The sequence below is a fragment of the Dermacentor silvarum genome, chromosome 6, assembly GCF_013339745.2.
Source record: "Dermacentor silvarum isolate Dsil-2018 chromosome 6, BIME_Dsil_1.4, whole genome shotgun sequence".
Taxonomy (NCBI): Eukaryota; Metazoa; Arthropoda; class Arachnida; order Ixodida; family Ixodidae; genus Dermacentor; species Dermacentor silvarum.
In genome coordinates this window covers 132,537,278-132,563,163 of record NC_051159.1, presented here as the reverse complement: position 1 = coordinate 132,563,163, position 25,886 = coordinate 132,537,278, and the positions used below count along the sequence as shown (strand labels likewise).

Genomic DNA, 25,886 nt, shown 5'->3' with positions numbered 1-25,886 from the left:
GCCCCGGACTACAATCGAGCTACCCCAGGCTTTGGAGATGCCTGTGGTCAATGTCGGCGCAGCGACTTCGGCGGCCGCCAATGTCCGGCTCGCAACCCTCGGCGGCTGGGAAAAGAGCCGGCAGTCACCAACGGCTACTGCGGCTCTAGTCGGCAGGGCGCGAGCGACGCTTGCTCGTGCCGACTTCTGCGTCGCCGTTTCCGGAGTCCTGGGCTGGAGTCGTGCCATCGAATCTGCAGACGTGGTGCTGTGACCAACGGATGCCAGCGGTGAACCCCAGAGTCAATGTCGGCTCGCACGTTGTGGATAATGCGTGGACATTTACTCGGCGGCGCCACTGTCGCATGTACTAACTTTTGTTCGCGACGCGCGCGTTGATAGGCCTTGTGACATGTTTCGCCGGCGTATGTGTAGTGATTTAAGGTTGGGGGGATGTGGGAATGCGCGACTCTCACGCGTCCCCTGATGTTGTTTTCCCCGCATGTCTCCTGTAGTCCGGCTTCTCTGCGTGGCTACCGGCGGTGGTTGCGGCGCGTTGCGAGAGATGGCGCTAGTGTCGCGATGCTAACGCCACCGAAACGCCGGGGTCACTTGGGAGAAAAAGGTCGGAGGCGCTCTCTCTTTGGCTGGGGATCGGCGACCAACACGCACGAACGCTTCGCGCGTGCGCCGGCCCGCTTCGCGCGACCGTCGCGCGAGGCTTAGAGCGGGACACCGGTATGGACGAACACGGATCGTTCGAGCGCGCCACCGTTCGCGTGACCGTACACGTGAACGACTAGGCGATGGTGTCATAGCATGGGGCGAACGTATTCGCTCGCTATCGGGTCGCGGTGTGTCGGACTTCCTTGATTTGTCGCGCGCCCGTGTGAATGTTCTATTGGTTGTAATTCGGCTAGTGTGTATTAGTGTATGAAAGGTGATATAAATGCCCTTTTGATTGTTTGCACTACTGGATTGTCGTTCCTTTGTCCCAAGAGTACATGTGTGAGACCCCACAGGATATGACCTATAATTTAGCCAAATACTAAAATTTGACAATGAATAAAACGGAACATCAGACCAAGTTCAGGAAACCAAATGAACTATTGTTCCCTTCATTGTAATTTGTCAAATCACTTCTGTGGAAGCCCACAAGGCGGAGGGAAGTGCACGAAAGCGAAAATTGTCGTCCACCCGTCTTGTAGCATGACACCATAAAAAAGTTTTTTTTTCTGGAAAGAAAGCCTCGCAGTTGAAAACTTTGTTCAGGAAAATTTTTTATTCAACTGTGAGGCTTCTTTTCTGAGAAACCGGTATGGGTTTCATTTGTAGCTTCATGCTACAAGATGGGTGGATGACAATTTTTCCTTTCTTTTGCTTTGCAAGTTGATGAAAGGAAATTTGGCATCCACTGGGGTGTACCTTGAAGCTCAAAAGGGAGCACCTGTGTGCAGTCCATGTAATGCGTAGATAGAGCGGATGGGTGCCAAAGGATGAGAAACACAGTTGAGGATGGCAGAGAATAAGGTGGCTCAATGAAATTAGGAAGTTTGCAAGCATAGGATGGCGTCAGTGGACGCTAGATGAAGGTAATTTGAATTGCCTGGGAGAGGCCTTCATCTTGCAGTGGATATAAATTAGGTCGATGACTATGATAACATTATTTTGAAAATTAGCCACATAACATATGGAGCGGTCAAAATCTGTTGCGGCATCTTTGTGTTCCATTGATGTGCTATCACGTAGCCTGACAATACAAAAATTTGTTCGATGAGCTCCTACCGCTTAAGAAAGAAAGAAAGAAAAAAAAAAGAAAGAAAGCAATACTGTAAATAAGAGGGGAATACATATTGTCCTGAATTGTACACTTCTGAGAATGTTACCTCATATGAGAAACCATCCACTAGGATATACCTTGAAGCTCCAAAGGCAACCCCTGTGCATTTCTCAGAAAGGAAGCTTCGAAGCAGGACAAAAATTTGTCCTGGTTTAAGAACAAAACCTAGGGCCACACCTCTCACAAGAGGAACCATTTTACTGTTTCTGCTAACAAGGAGGCCTATAGGTGGCAGCGCACCATTGACTTACAACCTTTGTCCATAAAGTTTTGAGACTGATTTATTTTCTTCTCTAGAAATGATTCCCCAAAACAAATGTTGGTGCGTATGTGTAGCGCCATCTTTTCGGGCATGTAAACATAAAATTCTGTGTGAAGCTTGGCAAGCCAACCACACAGACGTATGAGCTCCTTTGTGACACTTACGGCAACAAGACATTATCACGGGCGCAAGTTTTCGAGTGGCACAAGAAGTTCATTTCGGGGAGACCATCGGTGGAAGACGACACAAGGCAGGGGCGCCCTGCAACCTCACGGAATGAAAACAACGTGGCTCGGATCAGGGAGATAATACAGCAAGACCGCACCATTACAGTCTGCATGCTATCAGGTGCTCTCGACATTAGTAAGACAACATGCCACCAAATTTTGCGTGAGAACTTGGGGAAACGAAAGCTGAATGCCAGACTTGTGCCGCACTCCCTCACACAGGACCAGAAGGACACGCGGGCATCAGTGACGCTGATTTGCTCTCCGAGGCAGAGAAGGATGCTGCATTCGCCGACAGCATCATTGCTGAATACGAAACATAGTGTTTTCAATACGATCCTCAAACAAAGAGGCAGAGCGCCGAATGGCGGTCCACAAGCTCTCTGGCGTCGAGAAAGGTGTGGAGGCAGAAGACCAAAATAAAGACGATGCCTATAGTTTTTTTCGATGCCAGAGGTGTCATACACCACGAGCTCGTCCCACAAGGGCAGACGGTGAATCAGGAGTTTTATATCCGTGTGCTCCAACACATGCGTGATGCACTGCGACGCCGTCGCCCTGACTTATGGGCATCTGGACAATGTAGCTTTCTCCACGATAATGCAAGGCCGCACACTGCTCTCAGCATGACAAATTTCTCGCCTCAGCATTACTGTACTTCCCCATCCGCCATACTCGCCTGACCTCTCCCCATGCCATTTTTTACTGTTTCCTCGTGTGAAGAGAGCCCTAAAAGGTTGCTGGATGGGGATCGTGGAGGCCATTCAAGACGCCACGACAAAGGAGCTGACAGCCCTGCCAAAAGAAGCGTTTTCCAACTGTTTCCAAGACCTCAAGAAGTGTTGAAAGCTGCGCATAGACTGCAAGGGAGACTATTTCGAAGGGGTGCTGCACAAGTGATTTCAATGTTAAATGCATTTTTTAATGGACTCAGTCTCGGTACTTTACGGACAAAGGTTGTATATATATATAGCTCTCTCACTGTTGACTGCTAGCAACCTTGTTCGCTAATTTTGTGGAGTGACTGCTTCAGGTAAGTCAGTAATGCCCTGTATTTGATTCGTGGACCACCGAGAATTTTTCTTCAACTGCAAAGCTTTCTTCCAGGGACCTATGTAGATTTCCTCTGTAGCCTCGTAATACAGTATTGCTACAGGTGCAAGAGACAATCAGTGATGAGATTAACAAGCATGCATGTATGCAGACAACAAGGAATATGAACCATGGAGAGCAGACTGCTAGCCCCCTCCATGCCCACTACAATGGATGAAAACTTTCCCTTCAATCACCTTGTGTGTTCCAGAAGAATTCATCTTGCGGATTTCTCATAATTTCCCTAGAAATACTGGATCAGAAGTGACTTGGAAACAGTTAGAAAATGGATAGATAATGCGCACCAAGAGATACCAGTCTATCCTAGGCCTGCAGTCCACAGGAAATGGTATTGATCAGATGACATAAACGACCTTCAAGTCAGCAAATTCAATTTTAGCGCAGCTAGTTATGCTTTCTCCAGTTATGAGGGTCTTTTTATTAGAATACTGTATTTTTTGGTCTAAAAGTTGCACCTTTGTATAAGACGCACCCCCCAGAAGATGAGTTTTTCCAATAAGAAACGTATATAAGTCGTGCCGGTGTATGAGACGCACCTGTTCGTTCGGTAAGCGATTTAAAAAAAATTACAGTGACGTTTCACTCCGTGAACCTGGGTGGCGCAAGCGTATGGGTGCCATATATTTCCTATATAATTGCGACAGCAATGATACGGACACATCAGGTGCATTTCTGCCGTCGTGGTCGCCGCGATTTTCTGTATAAAGTCCAAGGGCAATAACATCGTCCCCGTCCGCCGTATGCTGTAGGTGCGAGTGAAAGCGTGCGACGGTGAGCCGAATCGCGTACAAGGGTGGAAAGAGGGAAGGCAGCGTGGGAGAGGGGGGGGGGGGGGGCGGCTTGTACTGTGGTAGCAACTGCGTCGTTTGCGCGACCTGCAGATGCGACTTCGGGGTCGGACGACTCGCAGTTGGCCTGCCGCGGAAAAAAAAAACAATGTACTTAAGTCGCATCATTCTACAAGATGCACCGATGAAAAATTCAGAAAAAAAAAACGCATCTTATACACCGGAAAATACGCTACACGAAACAGAAATGCTGACATTAGGCAACCACTGAACTAATTTGAATGGCATTAGTTGAATTTAAAAAGAAAAGCTTTAAAGGCAAACTACAAAGAAATTTTGGACGGCTTGAAAAGCATAGTTGAAGATAGTGTAGATATAAAGGAGCCTCTGTGCAAAATTTTATGTTTAATGCACGAGCTGAACCATCGCAAAAAGCAAGCAAATATAGTTGTTTTTGATACTGAAACTGAAAAAAAAAAATATTGCCTCCAGAAGTCCAACTCCTGTGTTCACCATCTCTCCATTGCATTTCAGAGAGACCATGTTGGTGCCATATTGGGCATAGCAACAGCCCAGATGATACTCAAGCAGGTGCCCAGAGCCAGAAATCAGCTCAAGAGGGTGATGAAAGCCCCCTGGAACTTTGGGGTCAGTGTGAATGCAACAAACTGTTCTAAACTTGACTATAGACCTGTATACTACAGTGGTAAACTAAGCTTTCATTCCTTTCTTTTTCTTTTCCTTTTTTATATATATATAGGATGCAGAATACCTGGAGAAGTGCTGGATTCTTCTTGCTGACATTTATATTCAGGTACATTTGAGAGAGCAGATTGGTGTAGCTGATATTGTATTTGAGATTAACCATTTCCATGCCATGGACAAGCTGCATTAATTTGCACATTCCTGGTAACAACAACCAAGGAGAAGCTCAGGTCATCGACGATATTCTAATTTTTCTTGCATAGTGCTGTTAAGCTTCATTTTTGAAATAAGTGGCTAAGATTTTGCATAAATAACTGCTTAAAATATTGTCTACATCAGGGCTGCACAACATACTTTTTCTATTGCAATCAAGCCTCAAGCCTCACAACTTGCATATTTTGTTTAGCACAGTCAGACCCTTACCACCAAACACAATTGCAACCATCACTACTTGTGGAAAGGCAAAGGAAGGCAAACAGCCAACATGCTTCCAGGGGCAAGATCACACAAGCATTCCACTTTCCAAACGATTGCTTGTGCTCTCGTGATTCACTGGCGCCGCGCTTTCGTCAGTGGTCGTCTGCTCGGCGAAGCGGGAGTGCCAATTGAAAACTCGGTGACATAGGAGGCAAAGTGAACATTCGGAAAGCAAGACGCTTGCGCAATCTCACCCCAGAGTCCTGATATCTGGCCTTTGCATTTGCTGCACCCCTTTTATCATCTCCATCATTTCTCTTACCTACTTAGGTGCCTTTGCACATGGGCATTTGTTAAGAACTTGATCATATACAAATGCAATAAGACAGGCCTCTACAATTATGCTATGGAATAGGGTGCAGCTTCATATTGTATGTTCTCCTGTTACAGTCCGGAAAGTATGATGTATCAACTGATCTCCTCAAACGTGTCCTGCAGTACAACAAGGTGAGAATGTTACAACTTCAACATGCAATTAAAAAATTTTTATTCACTAATCATTTCTCCTTCAAAAGCTTATAAAATGAAAGCAAACACAAACTTGGTTTTCTTCGCCATAAGGTTAGGAGTGCACCTAGCAGCTGAAAATTATTAACTTATATACACTCACAAGACCTGTGGGGACCCCTTTAGACCCCCTTCTCTGGTTCAAGCGCGACATGGTCCATTCGCCCAGGCGATCGCTAGGGACATGCCATTCCAGCCTTGTTGTGGATAGCGTACATTCCCCACGGCCACTGGCGCCGGCGTGACGTAGAACCTGCTGCATGCACGCGTGGCTCACGTTACGCCGTGCGCTGGGCGTACGAACAGTGCCTGAGGAGCGGGCCTCTCTCGCCCAATCTTCAGCATCTCTCTCCTTCAGCATTCAAGGTACGTGGGCGCCTTCGCCCAGTATATTCACTTTCGATGCTCTTGGCTGTTGGACGTGCGGTCCCACTTGGTGCCGTGCCCCTCCGAGCAAGGCGACCCCCTTTGTGCGACTGAGCAGACTTCCTGGGAGCTCTCACCCGTAGTCTGCGACTGTCACCCTAGTGTCGTAACCCCTGTCTTGTACACCCATTTTGTACCTAACAGGGAATAAACCCCTATTCGTTTGTACCACGGCTAGAGTAGTCTCTACGCCTTGCCGGTGAGTCAGTGACCCCGCCGCGGCGCCCCTTTACGTGTGCTGCGGAGTGGGGACGAACTAGGTCTCCTTAGACCTTAGCTAGCCGGAACCACGGGCACGTTAGCCCAAACCCCCACAGACCAAAACTCGCATATGCCGCTATCATTTGGGACCGCCACACACAAAAAAAGGATATAACATTATTAGAAAGAAATGCAGCAGATCGAACGAGTTGGAATCTATATACAGCGAAGCTTTGTCTGAGCGCATAAAGAGTCAAAACACGAGTTTGTGTTTGCTGAATGTCCGCACAAAGTGACACAGAAGGCTTTATTCAAGCATTGTAGAGAGGCTAATGCAATGGTGCCGCCGTTGCCATGGATGCGAGCTTTCTGGTAATTTTTTTTCTTTCCTCCGCACGGCCGCCACTGCCACAAATGTGCGGAGGCAAGCGCCATGCGGTGATAGTGCAAGGAACCCAGCGGCGCGCGCAGTGCGCATCCTCCAATGTGATTGGTTGGCCTATTCAGCTATAGAACAGCCACGCCGCAGCACACAAGGTCACAAAAACCCAGAGAAGTTTGCAAATAAAACCATCACTTTTAAAAGTACAGAGACGTGCAGTATGCTTCATATATAATAAATACAAAAGAACCCATTCCCCATCTTTATTAATGACCACCAACCATATCCGACCGCTCCATATATGATGTCGGATTGCCCACCTATCCTTCCTCCACCAACTAGGTGATTCAAGGCAAACTAGGCATTTCTCCTTCCCCTTATGTACAGTTTTGAGAAACGCATAGAACTCATCATCACCATGATCATAGCTTAACCCCATACATCGCGCATCCAAACACCCTTTTAAGTTTTCATTTTTTCGGAAACCTATCACCGAGTGGAATGTCTTAACTGTGAGCATGCTATCGGCTCATGAATTGAAAAAGCACGATATATGTTAGGTGATGTATTTGGTATGTTGTTCAAAGCTTATTTAATTTTTGTTCAAATGATGTTTGCCTGCATTTGTATTGATCTTGGTAATTATATCTTCTGCCCTCCCTGCCTGGATCTAAAGCAAGGTCTGCAGTATAGTGTAAGTGCTACCTGTGTTAGTGGAACAAATAACTTTAGTAACACACACATGGCACAAAACCTTTCATATGTTTTCCCAAATAATCTTCGAGTTTTTTGTTGTTGTTTTTTATGCATTAGCAAGTGTCTACAGCACATGGTGCAGTTTATTTGGCACCATTACGGGAAAAAAAGGGGAAAAAAAAAACTCGCATTGAGCAAGACCACTTCCTAGCTGTTCTTTGTGGCTGCACAACTAACTAACTGGAGAGCAGAGCCAGAAACGTCTGTGCAGCTAATTCCCTGCTTTGAAACTTGTTCTAAACATATCGATAGCATGGACACACTACTTACATATTAGTAGCATGACATGGCAGCATCTGTGAGTTTCTGGTAAACTGGCTACGACTTCCTTTTGCTTGTTCCTGTTACATTCCGCCACACTTATAAGCTGATCATGGTGATAACATAGGCAACATGTCAATAACAAAAGAAAATGAGGGGAAGGGGGGGGGGTGCTGATGAGAACACAAGGCGAATAACATTGATGCATTATTCCAGCCCAAAATAAATTGGCACTCATCATTCATGAATGCCTTCATGAACACTCATACACTAACTGAAAAAATACTGACAAATACCAGGATAGGAGCTGTGACCAAGTATGAATGCAAAATTAACTTGATTTTATTGCGATAGCAATTATATGGACACTCAAAAGCAGATTTCTGCCGTCGGCGTCGCCGTCGCCGTGAGGTTCCGTATGACGTCAATGGAGATGAAATCGTCGCCGCGCGCCGAACGCTGTATGTGCGAGTGAAAGGGCGCGAGGGACGCGCGCTTTCACGGGGAATGAACGCACGGCGGAGAACAAACGCGCGTTCTGCTCTGTGCTCCCTTAAGGGCTGCATAAGTAGGCGTCTCTTTCCTCCTCTACAATCACCATATATGTAGAGCAAACGTGCCTTCTTCCGACGCACGAAAGGCCGTGGGGGGAGGGGGAGGGAAGGGAGGCGACGTTTAGCTGCGGCACCAAGTGCCTATTTATATCAGAGGCTCCGGCAACAGTCACCTAACGCCGCACGCATTTTGAGCGAACGCGGGCAAAACGCCGACGGCGTCGACAACAGTTCTGCGTGTTGCCGGTGCTGCTGCATGTCCAAGTTTATACAGCTGATAAAGCTGCTATCATTACTCCGTATAGCTCTCTTCAAATTTGCTATCGCAATTGATGCTTCACCTTTCAGGTGAAACTGCAACAACTTTTTCAACAAAGAATAATAAAACTTGGATCGCATTATTGCTCTAGTTCTAGTACATTAATGGGCATGACTGCTACAAGGAGAACTGGACTCTCAATAAAAATTTCAGAAAAGCCACAATTTAAAATCAGGCACATCTTGATCTCTCCTTGTCTCATCCATTCTCAAAAATGGCGGTGGCTTTACTAAAAGTTAATCCTACTGGTTTATTGACAACAAGTTTTCTTCCTCTGTAGCAAAAAATTTACTTTCAATTCATTAATTCAAAGCAGGTTCGCATTTTCCACAAATCATTTAGGATCAACTAGCTCCATCGATAAGTTGCTTTTCCTTGTGCTGCCGTTGAAACATGCACTCATCTGGAAGTTCAAGGGAACTCTGCTTGCTATGTCTGACAGCTTAAACTGTGGCTCACCATGAAGCATTATGATTTATACTGGCATTATTGTTTTCATGAAATCTGGTGAACTTTGAACGCAATCCAAACACTTGCTTGACAATTCAAGCAGCTTCTCCAAAATGATGAGTGGACTTCACCATAAGAGAGCAATTGATCTGTGAAGCCTAGATGTGACTTTTCAGAGTATAAATGTTACACAAAGAGCCATTTCTGAATAGCTGGTTTATACTCGATAACGATGACAGAAACTTTGTGTCTAGAGACTAAAGCCAATAGAAACCAGTGATGAGTACACCTTCAGGACAAGTGATAAAAATGCCACCTGCAACCCAACTCTCAAGTGAACTTCATTTTTTTTTCTCCTTTACATGTTGGCACCCGAAGTCCTGCACCAAGGCTTATGAATATATGGGCTACATCATGGAGAAGGAGCAGAGTTACAAGGATGCTGCACAATACTATGAGAATGCTTGGAAGCAGGGAAGTCAGAACAACCCTGCCATTGGTAATCCTGCAACTGCTTTTGAGCCCCAATTGGAGGCAGTCGCATAAAATTGAGATTGAGCAATCCAAACAAGACAGAAGTTCGAAGTACGATGGAGTCAAAAGTAATCGGCAATGGTCGAACAAGGGAGCCAACGTTTCGACAAGGGGCTTGTCTTTGTCAGAGCAACAACTGTTGCCCTGATGAAGACTGCCAACTGCCAATGGCAACAAGTGACAATTGGCAGTTCCCAGTTGACAACAGTTGTTGCCTTGACGAAGACTAGTCCCGTTGCAGAAACACTCACTTCAACCTGGGATGTCCCTTGTTCAACCACTGTTGAGGCTGGACAAAAAATATGTTAGCTATACTCATGGACAACTTTCTGTGGCAATGAAGGGAAAGCTATAGAGGCGGAGCTTCTGCATGCGTGTTGCTGCGCCAAGCATTCCGGCACAGTTTGACAGAGGTTTTGGTTTCTTGGAACTTATGCTAAATCAGCGTAGCTTCCACGTGCGACTGTTTCCCATGCGCCCAAATGCGGTAACACGAAAGCAGCTAAACAAGTCAAATTTAACAATCAGTGGTGCATTTTGTCAATTTTGCTATTGTGAATAAGATGTCTGTGTTTTCTCTGCCTGACTTAAATTAATGCGGAATTTTTTTCGGGAGCCCTCTTGTGCATGCGTTGCCTCTGTAGCATTTTCTCCTTGATTGCCACAGAAAGTTGTCCGCGAGTACAGGTAGTTATGATCTGCTTATGAAGCATGTCATTCATTTATACCTTAGCAAGCTGTTTCTAATGTGACAATATGCAGTCACAGAATCGTAGTAACGCGATGAAATGGCATCGATAACATGCCTTTTAGCAACATGTCTCAGACAGGAGACATTAATAATCTTCTGGAGATAGGACACGGTCCATTTTTACCCATTATACAGGGTGTCCCAGCTATCACGCAGCACGATTTATAAATAGAGAAACGGCTTTACGCGAAGCAAACCTAGTGCGTATTGTTTCCAGTACAGTGGTGTAGTCGCCAGTATTTCTTTCGTTACTGAGATTTAATTAATTAATTGTAATTAATTATCTAACTCAAGAAGTACTGTCCTAATTATCGAAGTGTCAATGAGAAAGTTGTAGAGCAACATGAAAAACTCCTGATATAGCTTTCTGTTGCTCAGTACGTGCTACATAAATGTGTTTTTCCGAGCATGAAAGAAGCCCGCGAATACACGCAAAGTGCCTCGAGCGGCCAGTCGTGCGGCAATTCTGCGTGCATTCGCGGGCTTCTTTCACACTCGGAAAAACACATTTATGTAGCACGTACTGAGCAACAGAAAGCTGTATCGGGAGTTTTTCATGTTGCTCTACAACTTTCTTATTGACACTTTGATAATTAGGACAGTACTTCTTGAATTACAATTAATTAATTAAAGCTCAGTAACAAAACATTACTGGCGGCTACTCCACTGTACTGGAAACAATACACACTAGGTTGGCTTCGCGTAACCCCATTCCTCTTTTTTTAAATCGTGCTGCGTGATAGCTGGGACACCCTGTATATATATATATATATATATATAAAGTTTGACTCTTTAGTATGTTTGACCACTGCCAACATATCTTTTCCTGTTTTTACAGGCTACAAATTAGCCTTCAACTACCTCAAGGCCAAACGATACACAGATGCCATTGACGTCTGCCATGTCGTAAGAAAAATAAATTTCATGTTATACTATTTTCATGTGATCTAGAGGCCTTACCCCATTCATTACACTAACGTACTGCGCAAGTGCCATTTTTCTCAGAAGCTGAAGTTTCTAAGAGCCTAATAGTCGTTGATAAGTTTCACATGATACATAGTATAGTGAGAGACAGTTGTGACATCAAGTTTCATAAGTGAACAAATTTGACTGTTAAGACAGAAATGTCTCATGCGAAGAAGAATTTAATTCATTCATAACCAGTCTTTTGTAAGCAAAACCATTGAAAACTTGACTAAAGCTCACTTTCTGCAGGTTCTGGCCAAGTACCCAAGTTACCCAAAGATAAGAAAGGACATCATGGAGAAGGCACGCGCAAATCTACGCACTTGAGGTGCTCAATGCTATCATAAAAACTGGTTCAACTTTCTCCAGCAACTGTTCATTTTTTTTTATTTCCTAAGATCATGTACAATGTCTTTCTTCACAGAGTACAGCTACCTTGCATGAGCGCTCCATGAAGCATCCCCTTCACTGAGCACCGCTTTAGCCTCTCTCATAACGTAGGGAATCTTCTCAAAATCGGGTAGCGACTTCCACTGCTCAATGTTAACCTGCAAGAGAAGCAGAACTCGGTTGTAGCCTGTAAGTAAAAGCTTAGTGCGTACTCCCTACACATATGTTCAGATACTGTTTGCATAAATAACAAATCATGCAGCTCAACTTGGACTTGCATTTTGCACTCCTTGGCACGCATTATTAAAGCAAATTTTAACTTTTTCTCATTAACACAAAGTCTGATGAGAAAGACTGCATCAGTGATACCACATATATTAAAACAACCTCAAGGAGATCATCAGATGACCATACTGAAGACATCATGTAGTCGAACATCGATGTAATGAATTATCGGACATATTGAATATTCCGCATTATCGGACATATTGAATATCTAAAGTGTTTCTCGCTGATAGTATTAGACTGTAACAAATATAGTGAATATAGAATAATATGAAGGTATTTTTATGTTGGGTGCAACCTCACTATAACAAGGTCCAATTATAAAGACCACTAACAATTGCTGGATTGTAAGGTGTTTAGGAGGTTTTTATTTAAAAATTTGCAGTTCTTGCAATCAAGACTTAGGCAGAGCTGCAGTAGAGTGTGCTCATAAAAAAATGGGACTCAATGAAATTATATGAAGCATGACTTTTAATATGACCACTTGATTCAAAGTGCTTTTGACATTTATGTCTATCATTCGGTCTCACTGTGATGACAGCATAGCTACAAATTAAGGACATGACAGGGAGATGAGAAACTTACCAAAAGTGGGTGGTAGCCCAGTGTTACAAGATGTCTCAGTTTGGTTGAAACGCTTCCTTTTACAGCCGACGTGTGTCTCCAATAACTCTGGTAGTTTGCAGCCAGCACTACCAATCTAAGAATGCAGAAGAAATCAAGAGCACATAAAAAAACTTCACAAGCACAAAGTTCTGTCTTCTCTACACTTCTGCCAGCAACTCTACAGCTAACAGATGTCCCAGAAAAGGCATATGCTAGTTATGACAAGCTTGCCTTAGCTCAGCAGGCCCCATTAGAAATTTTTGTTATAACATTGCGTGTTGTAGAGTGCCATTTAGGGAGCCTTTTACCAAAGGAACTTTTCAAATATGTTCATTATTAGAGGATCTAGGAGAAATGGAAATGTTGCCAGGAAGTAAGGCTGCATCGAGAGGAAGGATGCACAGACTTTCGTTTGAAGTTTCAGCTGTTTTTGCACAGTGCAGTGGTTTGATACTTTGCAGACACGATTGTGAGCGCATTATCTACGCATCAAACTTGTCTGTTTGCAATGCCTAGACCTGGTGAGGCACCGTCTAATCACTTCTGAAGTAGTTGAGCCTATCAATGTTTTGACTGTATCTGTGTTGCCTTCGAATACTGTGCATACAATCACTGAACATGAACTGCATTATGAAACTTACCACATCTAAATAACTCCATAACATACTTCATTTAGTTGACAATGAATATTCATACCCTGAATTGTCAAACCACGTGCTATTGACAGCATTGTGGCAAGTTGCTGAAGAAATTTTTCAGTGTGCAGAGTGTTCGAGTGGCGCACTCAACTACCAGAAATATGCGCAGTATGAACTTATTGGGCCGACAGCAACATGTAGCGAGCGATCACAATTTGACAAGGCTGCATAACGAACATTGTTACTTGCTGCTGTCTTACTTCAAGCTCCTGCAGTCAAAGCACAATGCCATCTCAATGGGCATTACTATGTGTCAAGAAATGGACATCACTTGATAAGAAACATAAAGAGGGTCTAATACTCACTCGTGAATTCTATGCTGCACCTCAAGATTATACTCTGTTTCATACATAGTAGGCAACACTACAAAAGCTAGAGAGTCTTCTGTCAATGTGCACATTCGCAACTAAGTAGTAGTGTGTCACATATAAAAAATATACAGTTTTCTTTTTTTTAAACTATTATGCATATTTTTTTATAAAAAGGTATGAGCATAGCAAACATGGCGTTTCTGCACAGGAGTTCCCAGGCTAGGTGGTCATACTTTGCCGCTGATAATGCGAATTTCAGAAGATTAATTAATAAACATTTGTTAATTAACTTTTTTATTAGACCCTTGGGGTAGTTGTTTATACGGCAAATTTGGAGGCAGTCACGTTTTAACGCACTCGCATTTTTTTTAATCTTGAAAATTGCACCTAGTTCGAGATATTTACTATCATCGAATTTCAACGCTCCATTCAGGCAATATCAAAACCGAGCATGCATCGCTGTGATGTCAGATGGAAATTCCCAGTGTGTGGTATATACTTGGTGTGCTCTTCTATATCACTGAAGTGTAGTTGGATGTTTACAAGATGGACACGTATTTTTGCTTCCACAAATATCATTTTTTGGGACCCATTACCTCGAAGTTGGTTGCCCATTGGTGCCCATTGGTTTGAATTTTACTCTAACAATACTGTTATAGTAGAATATCAACATCGCACGGTCCTGTTGCTCGCGAGTGTTGTGTCTGGCGGTCCTTTGGGACAAAGGAGGCCTCATCGACAGACGGGAACATGTCAAGTGCTCTTCACGCTTGTCGTTTGTCGCGGCCGGGAAATGTCACCGTCAGTCACCTGGGACTAATGGATGTGCAATTAGTCCCCAGACTGCAATGGGTCATCGGCCTCGTGGGTAGCTAAAACGACAATGTCGCTCTTGGTGTGTTTCGTGAAGCACCAGCGCCCGCCCGAGCTACGACGAGGCCCGGCGCCGACTGCGACGCGCCAACCTGGAACCCCGTCTGAGACAACAGCCACCGCTCTCCCTGGAAATGGTGGCTTCCGCGAACTGACCGCCATGGAGAGGCGACTAATTCTTTCAAGGGGCCAGCGTCAAGCATTCCCCGTGGGAACGACATCAACGTTTGGTTCCCAAGGCGTCAACCGTTGCCTGTGTGCGGGGGCGATCAGGCAAGATTGGAGGCGGAGCCCGGCAGGAAACGATGGCACATCATAGCGAGATATGACGAACTAGTCGAAGATGGTCTTTGGCTAAGAAGAACCAAAGTGCATTCCCTCGTCGAGTAAAAGCGGGAAACGAAAGGGATAAAACGCGCGACTTGAGTGTTTTGAGACGCTCGGAGATGTAAACGCTAGAACTTGCAAAGGTGTTAGCATGTAGACGGCTCCAATATCATGGAGCCTTACTTGTGAAATATGTACGTTTGTATATAAAACCGTTTTTCTGATCTCTCTGGATATCTTCTCCTCTCGGCACTTGGCGCGGCGCCATCCATGGAACCTTCGCGACCGCTCGGACTTCGCAACACGAGTAAGTGTCAACTCGCGTTTCCTTTACGCACTCGGCCCACTACCCGAAACCAGTTACGCCGGAAGTGGGCTGCACTTACCTCATACGACACCATGTGGCGCTACGTTCTCGCGACAGTTAATGCGCTACACGTAAACGGCGTCGCATCGCCTTTCCCAAGTGCGCTTGGAAATGCGATGCGCAAGAATCTAGCATTATGGCAACATTAATGTTAGCTTAAAAATACGTTTTTACTTAAATTATTTATCACTATATTAGTGATTTATGACTATATTATGAATGTCAAAGCAACATAGAGACAACTTCCACGCATGTACCCAAAGCAAACTACAATTGTTGCAGGTTGTGTAAGGTAGTTAGTACTATTGAGGCATGACCCAAAGACACTTCAAGAGCTAAAATAACTAATAACAGCTACCACTGTAAAATTGTGTCATGAGTACCAATTCACAAATACTATAGAACTTACACCTTAGCGTCTTCAGGTACTCTTAAATCTTCGATGTAAGAATAACCTCCTTCAGGTGTTGATGCCAGTTGTGTGCTTACAGCCATCGGATACTCGCCTTTTCGCATGACCACAGCAAAATCTGAATGCATAAAGGAAACAAAAATGTGCCTTTAGAAATGTTTCCTTTTTCACGAGTTAGAAAATGGGTACACCTCTTACCAGCCTATGGGTGCCACTTCAATGAGATGCTACTTAAGTATATTAAACATATAAAAGGTTATTGAGCTGCATAACTATTCCCAAGTTAGCTATCTATGCCAAAAATTGCAGAAATTCTTAAATTCAGATGTCTTCACATGCAATGCTATTTAAGGTGATGTCAGGCCACTGACTCCAAGGAAACAATATTATATGGTCAAGAAATTTGTGATGAAGGAGAACTCGCAGCCTCTTCATATTTATCATTGAATGTCAGGTGTTTGCACAATGGCCTGGAAGACGTGAATGTCTTGAATGTGAATGTCATTAACGTCAGTTTTACAATTCTATATACGCAATGTATGTGGCATTTATAACTTGCCCTTCTAGGTTGCTGTAGTATGTCTTTGTTTAAGCAATTAACACATGTTGCTTTTTTTAAAATGATTTATGATCCCATACCTTGGGAGTCTTCGTTAGTGCTCCTTTGAGTCATTTCTACTATGACAATATTCCTTACAGGTATGAGCACAAAAAGTATCTCAGTGGTTACGGACGGTTATAATAGTTTGGAAAAAATATACCTCTACAAGAATTTTTTAATGCTACAGTTGGTGCCTCACGACCTACTGAGTACACCAAACAAGTGCAACTATGCAGGGTTATTAACTTATTTGTAGTACATTCAATTAATAAATAAAATAAATAAAATTACGGAGGTCATGTAATATAGCTGGATACGTGGTGTGGCCTACTAACAAACTGTGAGCTGAAAGAAAGCACCCTAGACAACACCTCATTCTGACAGTCACACTAACCGATGAAGTAGCCATGTCTTGTCCAGAGTCCCGCAGCAACAAACTGTGCTCCTCCGAGGGCAACTTCGAGGCACTTTTTTAGGGGGACCAGCAAGCTGCTCTCTTCAGCCACTACTGCGATGGCTTCCTTCCGGAGTCTGTCGGGTAAGACTGGCCCTTGATACTCCTTGAGATCTATGCGAGTGCATTGCTCCAACTGCAGCAAGTTGGACAGCATGGCGGGCCACTTCTTGCTGGATACTGCCAAAATAAAAAGACAAGAAAACAAGACAATGATGGAAATTTCTCGGCAGCAAACTTAAGCTTATAGTGGCAGCCAAGTGGAATGTCCTGCCAACATGTTCTTCGGCATGAAGTCACTCTGAGTCAGTGCATCCATGTTGCGCTGTGTGATAACCACAGATAACATGTAATGCAAGTCATTTGCTTTTATCAATCACTACTACCCACATGCAACATGCTTCGAACCAGGATTACTGTGTGCTCAGAGTAGAGTGCAAAATGTGCCTGGACTGGAAGGCCCTTCGCATTCTTGAAGCAGAGTAGCAATCTGCTCTTGCCGATAACGAACCCTGTTTCAGAGGTAATCTGTCGCATGTGCAAAGAGTGGGCGTTTTTTTAAGTTAGTGGTCAAGCTAGTACACAATGAGGCCACTACATATATTTGTCTACACGGGACTTAGTCTTAGTTACCTAAGGTTCAAATTAAAGAATGCATTCTAAGCTTGCATGACACTGATAATTTTTTTAATGGAAATGTCTTCATAATGTTGCTCCTACCAAAGCTTACAAGCAGCCACCACACAAAGAACCTTTTAAAAATATACACAACAAATGCCAGTAGGCATTATCTATGTGCACAAAATATTATTCTATGAGGTGAAGAGCACTTAGCACTTCAGCCACAGTCTGCTGCAGCTCCTTGATCTCAACATTATCTCTACTGTTGACCTCTGGAAGCCTCACTAATAGTGTGGTGCCGAATATTTTTGTCACTTTTTGCCCTTGCTTTTGAAAATAAACGAATAGCGATAAGCAAACATGCTGACTCCACTGACCATTCACAAATGCTTGAACACAGGATCCTGTGGCTGGATATGTTTCAGTGTAGGTGGGTGGCTGACTGTTAAAGTTTTGCATCTTAACGGTGCACAGTGGGTTATAAAAGACACCAAAGTAGAGGGCTCTAAACTAATGACTACCACCTAAGTCCTTTAACCCCTTAAGAGCTCTTTTTTTTAACAACAGTACCATCCTGGCTTATTTTTTCTCATGTAAACAGGGCAACCCCGACATACAAGGATAAGCTACTGCCATTTAACATGAAAAATCTTCCTCAATAAAAAACTGATGATATAACAGCTACTGCCATGTATGTTGTGAAAAAAAAAAAAAATGCCATCTAACGACCACTGTTCATCACATACCATTCAGAAAGTGGCAAAATACCCATGACGAGGGGAGCCTGCCATAAGCCATAAAGTTACAAGCAGGGGTTGTCAAGATCCTTAAAAAAGTTAACATATGTTCACCTAAAGCTCTTCAAAGTGCACTTAAATCTAACAACACAAGTGTTTCTGCATTCCACCCTAGTCGAAATGTGGCTGCTGTGTCAGGGAACTGAACATGTGACCTTGTGCTTGGCGGCAAAATGCCATAGCAATCGAGCCACCATAGTTGTTGTTTCAACACAAGCAGCTGATATAGATACTACACATACATTGAAAACAAGAGAGAAAGAAGGGTTTGAAAAATCAAAATGGAGAGAACCACCAAGCAAGTACTCACCCTTGAACTTTGCTTTGTTGAGAAACTGCTCATCAAAGGCCCGCTCCAGCAACTCCTTTGGGAAGCAGTGCAGCCTTGCCAGATTAGCCACAATCCTTGTAAAGATGTGCGGTGCTACAAGTTCCAAAGTGCCAATCTTTTCCTGACAGGATGCCAAAATGCGAGCCGCCTCACGAAACAGATCTGTCTGCCTTGGGCAGGCAGCCACTAAGTCTGCGAAAGACGCCACAGAGACTCTCTTGTCTTGGGTGATGTTCTCTTCTTCCTTGATGATGCGCTCTGCCACGTATTCTGACAGGCGCGGTGTGGCATATTCATGCTTGTAACAGCAATCAAGCACCAAAGTCAGCTCCGACAGAGGCCAGTGGTTATCGACACTGTGATGCACGAGGGCTTCGAGTAGAGGTGATGTCCGGGTGTTGCGCATAAAGCTGGCAAGAATAGCCCTGATAATCTGGCAAGTTAAAAAAAAAGCAAAGGGCCAGCAAATATTAATGAAGGAAAAGCAGGAATAAGAGAAAACAATATGATCTGTCAACACTGTACGTATCGCCACATGTCACTATTACACATGATTACCCTGAACAACTTGGCTACATGATTAATTTTTAATGATGACTGCTCTGAACTGGTGCACTGAGAGGTAGAATTTTCCTATTTCCTCAAAGGAGCACCGAAACAAAATTTTAGTCTCCTTTTCTTGTTCTCTCCCTCTCTCTAAAAGAAAGCTTTTGATTCTGTGATCACAGTGTGAAGCCTGAAATCATCCAGTGCATTAAAGATGATGCATTTTATCAACTTTTAAGTCAACCGATTTGAAACAAGTGCCAAGCATAGCATGGTTGGGGGGGTTACCATTTTGAGTGCATCGCTTTCTTATTGCTGTTTACAATTTATGAGGCAAGGTCAGGGTGACGTCAACTTTTCAGTTTATGTCACTTAGTTGCATGCAGAAGTGTAGAAGCGGTGGCAGTGAACGCAAAAGGTTGTCTATACTTTTAGAATGACAGGGGGTAAAATGTCTGGGGATATGGTGCCACAACAATTGACTACTGGCTCTCACACATACTGGAGCGAATGGCAGGCACTGTAAAGATCCCCGAGGCTATGGTGTATACAGTACTTTGGAATCCAGCGCTAGGAAAACACAAAACAAAACAAGGGAAGACAATGCACTGCTGTCGCATTTCTTCTCTCGTTCCGTGTTTTCCTTGTGCTGTTTTTCACAATGCAACCATACCAACTTGCTGAACGTGCCATTCTGCTATGTAGTATATCTTTCAGACTGGTGCCCATACCATTAGTCATCAAGCTGGGGTTGCACTGTTGGTTAGTTTCTTTCCAGGATATCACTTTGCATGAGCAATTACAATGCAATCCAGTGAAAGTAGGCTTGACTAAACAAATGGCATGTTTCTTGTCAGAGTAACGCTATGTGTGAGCAACTTGTAAGAGTTACACGATGCCCCCAGCTATGGCCACACTTGCACTGAGTGAAAGCGATAGATTCGATTCATAGCCAAACACCTGATGTGGAACTATTCAGCACACAAAGAGCACTCTGGAGAAAGCACCTCTGCCAGGAAGAGGCCTCAAGCTATGAGTAGTGAATCTGATCACTTGTTGGGCTAGAAGACCATTGCGTTACCCTGAAATATCTCCTGCCTATTGCCAGGGAATCTGAACTCTTAAACTGGTTGTAAATTCTGCTGTTCACAGTGTGCCTTCCCTTTCCAAGACACTTTCTTTCCCCTTCTCGTATTAGGCCATAGAGGCATCTTTAAGATAATAAAACATGCCTTCAATAAATTCCGAGGACATCTAAGCACTTCTTATAAGTTGTGAATGCGAAAGCATTGATGTCCAACAGAACGCCGCTGAGCGGTCCTTCGAATTATGAACTACTTGCAGGCAAGTGAGCGCACTGAGACGCTTGGCGCGTTTTGATTTGGCCTTATCGAGATGCAGTTAGAACGCAGACGAGAGGTTGCGCAGACAAGGAAGACGCTGATACAACACAGGCTTCCAAGAGCGAGTGTGACGTAGCGTCACGGCAACGCTCTCTTCCCTCACGCAGCACCTGGCACACTTGTGTTCCGTTTAGCCCGCCCTGCTCTGTCGAGGCACGCTCGTACTGTGGCGTTGCAACCAATGAGAATTTAGGCTGCTACAGATGCCGGATTTTTCGCTCAATGGGCCATTTGACGCTTTCGCATCAAAATCAATTATTACACTACCTAGTTCTGAAGTGCACGACAGGGTGCCCATTGCAACCGGTTTCAGAATGTTGCAAAAGCCACTATACAATGCACCACAGCACAAACATGCAGTATCAAAAGCTTAAAAGGCTTGAAGAAGAAGGAAACAAACAAGAAATAAACACATGACAATAAGAACTCTTTGTCGCATCCTCTGGTTTTAATTCTTTTTTTCTGTTGCTAACTTTTTTTTTTTTTTTCAAGTAGGACATGTGTGAGCTAACCGAGCAATTCCTGCTCAAACAGCACGACATTAACCCCAGATGGCCCAGACACCATTTGACATCAAGGAGACATAAAAAAAAAAAAAATGTTTACCTTTATACCTGGCTACGGGGAGTACATTTGTACAAAGAACAATTAAAAGCTCATTGAGTAAATAATTAGCATACAAATTAATTAGTCATTGAATTCCTCAACTACCCACAACTGAAGACTCACTCTAGGCTATAAAGAACGCTATATGTGGGCTTTGCATTAAGTTTCCCACGCTTAAACCAGAATCTAGAAGTATCCAAATGAGCATATGAAAAATGATCATTTGTTTGTTCTGGGGTTAAATGAATGCACGCTACTGCTCTGCTTTTAACTAGTAAGATACGCTGAAAGAAACACATACCTTGGGGTTGTACGATGATAAGTTATCAGCCACAACTTGTTCAGAGCCTCTCAACAATTCCTTGACACAGGGTACCAGGAAGGAAGTTGAAGGGTTCATGCCTACAGTGATAACAATTGTGGCTGCCTGTTCTGGGTCCAAATTTGGGAGCTGTGAAAGCAGGCTGATGGCCAATTTCTTTGAAAGGAGAAATGAAAACGATAATTCAAACAATTAAGTTTTCAGTTTTCTGGGCCTATGTGAGGCATTCCAACAGCAACAAGATACAAGTCACCACATGCTTCTTGCACTAGACAAACATTGCACTGTAAAATAGTTTTTGTCTGCTTTTCAGCTGGCATTCCACCATGCAGGCATTCTTTGCACTAAGGGTTGAGTGGCATATATTTACAGTTGCACTTTGACATAACGAAAATGGATATAACAAATGAACATATATAATAAAGCAAATATGTTTCTCTCCAGAATCAGCCTGTAACGATGACATGCTTATAATGAATATTGGATATAATAAACATACGTTTGTGTCAAATGTGACCTTGTTATATACGAAGCTGGACTGTAAGAATACAAGCACCATAAATTTGGCCCTTGTCTGTTTACACATGTTCTTCACTATGAACATCATCATTAGAGCACTTGCTCTCGCTATAGAGCGCACTCGCTATAAAGAAACATAACATACAACTGTAGCAAACAGTTCTAACCTACTATCACCTATATTTCTTGAGTAGCTTGGTCATGAGGTGGCCTAGTACAATATAACTGTGCTTTCCTAGCATGATACAATCCATATGCACAAAATATAAAACACAGATACTGTAGCGTTTCGACAACAGGCACATTAAGGCTTACATGTAGAGATTTACATATGTACACACACACACACACACACACACACACACACACACACACACACACACACACACACACACACACACACACACACACACACACACACACACACACACACACACACACACACACACACACACACACACACACACACACATGTACATATAAATATATATATATACATTCTAGAATCACAGCAGGAGATTACAATTTTTACATAAAACAGTGCTCTGACTGTAAACTTCAAAACAACATTTTCTAAGTTTGTAAATACTACCTAATTGCTATCTTTGGTGTCAAAAGTACATGAGAGTGAAGTCTCCAAATGCAATTACATTAAATGAGAAGTGGCAGTACCTCAACAAGAGTAGGATCCAGCTCTTTCGTATAAACGAACTTGAAACAGCGCACAACATCATCAATGTTGGTAAAGTCCAACTGGATGGGCAGCTGAGCTTGGAACACAAGTGGAACAGCTATCTTTAATGCGTCTGTTATAGAAGAGCTTGACTTCTGCCACTGAAGGAGCATGTCCACAAATATAAGTTCTGACAACGTCAAACTGTTGATGCTGTGCTTCAGCATTTGGCCAATGGCTTGGACGAGGGCAGTGTTGGCAGGAATATGAAGAAGTGTGGACAGCTTGAGCAAGGTCAGCACTTCCGGTGCCTCATAATATCGCATCCGCTTAAGTGCCCTGTTGCATAATTCTCGGAAGCCGAGATGAGAAGTCAAGCTCTTGAAGTCCACTTGTTCAGGCTGTTGCCTGGAATGAAATAACGGCCCGAGTATTAACTTCAACAAAACTACAGCAAGCAAAAGCCCATTACTTAAGTAAACATACTAATACGAGGAAAATCCTGAGTTATACAGCAAATCCCAAATGATGTTAATAAGAAATAACAGCCTGAGTATTAACTTCAACAAAACTACAGCAAGCAAAAGCCCATTACTTAAGTAAACATACTAATACGAGGAAAATCCTGAGTTATACAGCAAATCCCAAATGATGTCAATAAGACTTGCTGTAGGTCGAGTTGGTTAGTAAGTCATATTAGTGCAATTAAGAAAACAATAGAACTGAGAATGAGGAGAAGAAGACAGTGGAAAGGGCGAGCACTAACTTGCCCCACAAACTGGCTGGCCTGTATATATGTATCTGCCAGGCTGAAAAGAAGCATGGATGCCAAATGTGACACACCAGGCTGTACGTGAACTGTGCTACTGGCGTTGGCTATGTGATCCCGCATTTATGTGGGAAGACCTACATGGGTCAAACTGGGAGATGTATTAACTACCGGGCAGGGGAGTGTGAATTACATGTCTATAAGGAATAAAAGTAAAGCACATTTACCCGCTCATTGTGACACTTGCAAATGTAAACTACGGCTTCACGAGATTAAGAATACTAGGCAGAAGTAATTACATGTTGGGATAGGAACTGTTGGAAGCTTACCACATTAAGAAGAAAATAAAGCCACAAATTGTATTACTGACACATCAATTTAACTCTTCGGTAGTGAAACCAAGATTTCTTTATGTGACGTGTTGATAATGTAACTGCTGCACATGTGTGCATTTGGTAGTCTTCTTGCTCGTTTTTCTGTTTCCAAAATAAATCACTTGAACTTAGGGCTCGCCCTGTCTACTGTCTGATTCTTCCCCTCTTTCTCATTTTTTTTTTGTTTTTTTTGTTTCCTTGATTGTGCTAAAATGCCTTATGTATCCCAAGTTACATGCAGACGCCCACAAACAACAAAGATATATGTACCAATTACCACACAAATTTTATCAGTAATTCATACGTTAATAGACCTTCATTATTTATGTCAAATGCAGCTGCAGGTCAGCTCACTTTATGGGTGGAAAGTATTCCTTTGCTAAGATTTCAATTAAGCACTGCTGTACTGAAAGTCACCGGTAAGAAATACTTTTGTATACTGCAAACCCTTCAGCTGTTCTTGCCGTCGATGTGGATTCTACTGCGTCACATAGTCTACAATTTAGCCTGTATATATTGTATCAATATACATATTAGCAAAGCGACCAGAAAAGCGATATAAATTCTGTTCTTACAGCTTACCTAATCACATCGTGAAGGCACGTAAACGCTGTCAGCACTTGGGCATTGTTCATTACTCGGTGGTGCTGAACGACTAGCTCGAGAACTCTGTCAACATTCTTGGCCCTCTGCAGTTGTTCCGCGAGGATATCTAAAACATACGAGGTTTGAAGTCGCTGACTTGCGTCGTGCATTCAAAGCACGCAGAAGAAAATCGAGCAGATCTGTTACCTGCGTCTTTCGAAGGTGCACTGGGCGCAAGAGGAGCTTTAGACTTGACCGTAGTTGTGATGATCTGGTCGCTTGGCGATGCGTCGGACGAAAGAAACCTCAACGCCGGCAGTTGTCTAGGTGCCATGGCCCGCTGCGCGATGCCACGGCACAATATAGAAGGTATTCGCCTCAGCATCTTGCACCTGTAAACACGTTGGTACACCGCGAGTATCTTGAAAGAAAGCCACCGCTTGTACACACGATACAAATTGCTAGGAGCCACAGTGTCTGTCTGTTTTGAGCTTTCGCTCGCACTTCATTCAACCTTCGTGCAACGCTTTAGAGGAGCCGTGCACCTACCTTGCTTTGATCGAGACCAACCGGGTATATTATTGCTTTTTCGGAACGACCAAACCGCTACTCAGATTTCGCTTTCTATGCCAGCAATCACATGGCAGCGAACTTGCTAGGAAACACCGGATAATCAATCGTGAACGCAGTTTCTATTTCGTCAATCCTCTCGGCTGATCGCGCACATGGATGCGGCCATTTAAAAGTGGACTTCAAGAAAGCCGGCCGCCATTCCGAAGTCGAGTCAGATCGAGTCTAAGCCAGCACCGCTGACAGTAGTCATGGTTTCGGTTTAGATTTAGGGGCGATATAATTCTCAACCATCGTGTTTTGAACGTAGATATCGTGCAAAGTCGTACTTTTCGCAATTTCAAATTTCTCGATGAAATGAGACTGAGAGTCTGCTTCTACACAGCTTCGCTAACTTGCCTAAAAACGCGAGAACATTTATCTACACTCACCTGGTCTGTTTGCCGACCTTCACGAACTCGCAAGAAACTCTATGCTAAGAAGGCGTGTCTGCAGGACGCGATCACGCGTAAGCTCGACATGCTTTTCTTAACTACTCGTGATTTGCAAATGCCACTCTTGTACTGCCTGTCACTTGCATTATGAAAATGTTCTATCTGATATGCAGAATGCGGTCTCAGTTTTCGACAAAGCATTCGATCACACATTGAAGTGCTAAAGGATCTAGCCATAAAAAAGTAACAGCAGCATGTTGGAATTTCCATGGGTCACTTTTTCTGCCGTTTTTTTCTATGTGACATAGAATGCTTTTCTTTGTTCAAACTGTCAGAACGACAGCTCCAGTCGACTCGCAAAGATATGTCAAGTTGCTCACCGAAAATGTGTGTTCAATTTAAGTTGCAACTAGTAAGATTTTTTACCTGTCTTTTGCATTGTGAACATAAATATTGGGGAGTAATTAATTGGTTCATTAGTTAATTTTTGTTGATTAGTCAATTATGCATTTTA

The 25,886-nt window shown here is 43.5% G+C and overlaps 2 protein-coding genes across 4 annotated transcripts in view; one reads left to right on the top strand and one right to left on the bottom strand.

Moving 5' to 3' along the window:
- LOC119456029 (tetratricopeptide repeat protein 21B) overlaps nucleotides 1-11,866 on the top strand; it is a 35,486-nt gene extending 23,620 nt beyond the window's left edge. Inside the window, exons 32-37 of one of the 2 annotated variants that reach the window (XM_037717621.1) lie at nucleotides 4,744-4,857; nucleotides 4,970-5,023; nucleotides 5,782-5,838; nucleotides 9,626-9,746; nucleotides 11,371-11,438; nucleotides 11,748-11,866. In XM_037717621.1, the coding sequence (XP_037573549.1) occupies nucleotides 4,744-4,857; nucleotides 4,970-5,023; nucleotides 5,782-5,838; nucleotides 9,626-9,746; nucleotides 11,371-11,438; nucleotides 11,748-11,825 (492 nt within the window). In that variant the 3' untranslated portion in view covers nucleotides 11,826-11,866. The remainder of the gene's footprint in view (nucleotides 1-4,743; nucleotides 4,858-4,969; nucleotides 5,024-5,781; nucleotides 5,839-9,625; nucleotides 9,747-11,370; nucleotides 11,439-11,747) is intronic. The other variant, XR_007467562.1, reaches the window with a different exon arrangement.
- On the bottom strand, nucleotides 11,853-25,138 carry LOC119456030 (uncharacterized). Of its 2 annotated transcripts, none has more exons than XM_037717626.2 (10): nucleotides 24,918-25,138; nucleotides 24,576-24,789; nucleotides 24,366-24,495; nucleotides 22,640-23,048; nucleotides 21,428-21,604; nucleotides 18,551-19,004; nucleotides 16,763-17,002; nucleotides 15,765-15,885; nucleotides 12,759-12,873; nucleotides 11,853-12,046 (listed from the first exon to the last, which is right to left on the bottom strand). In XM_037717626.2, the coding sequence occupies exons 2-10, from the start codon at nucleotides 24,751-24,753 to the stop codon at nucleotides 11,930-11,932; spliced, it is 1,941 nt and encodes a 646-aa protein (XP_037573554.1). In that variant the 5' UTR covers nucleotides 24,754-24,789; nucleotides 24,918-25,138; the 3' UTR covers nucleotides 11,853-11,929. The 2 variants fall into 2 exon arrangements, with proteins under 2 accessions (XP_037573554.1, XP_037573552.1); XM_037717624.2 differs by having other exon boundaries at nucleotides 24,576-24,760; nucleotides 24,918-25,137.
- Between the last annotated feature and the right edge of the window lie 748 nt (nucleotides 25,139-25,886).

Bases quoted from the DNA above. Each gene is read 5' to 3' on its own strand.
- LOC119456030 (XM_037717626.2), bottom strand. From the start codon at position 24,753: ATGCTGAGGCGAATACCTTCTATATTGTGCCGTGGCATCGCGCAGCGG. The intron at 23,049-24,365 runs GTAAGCTGTAAG...ATTTCATTCCAG, and splicing joins TGCCTTCACGATGTGATTAG to GCAACAGCCTGAACAAGTGG. The intron at 12,047-12,758 runs GTAAGTTTCTCA...CTTCTCTTGCAG, and splicing joins TGGGCTACCACCCACTTTTG to GTTAACATTGAGCAGTGGAA.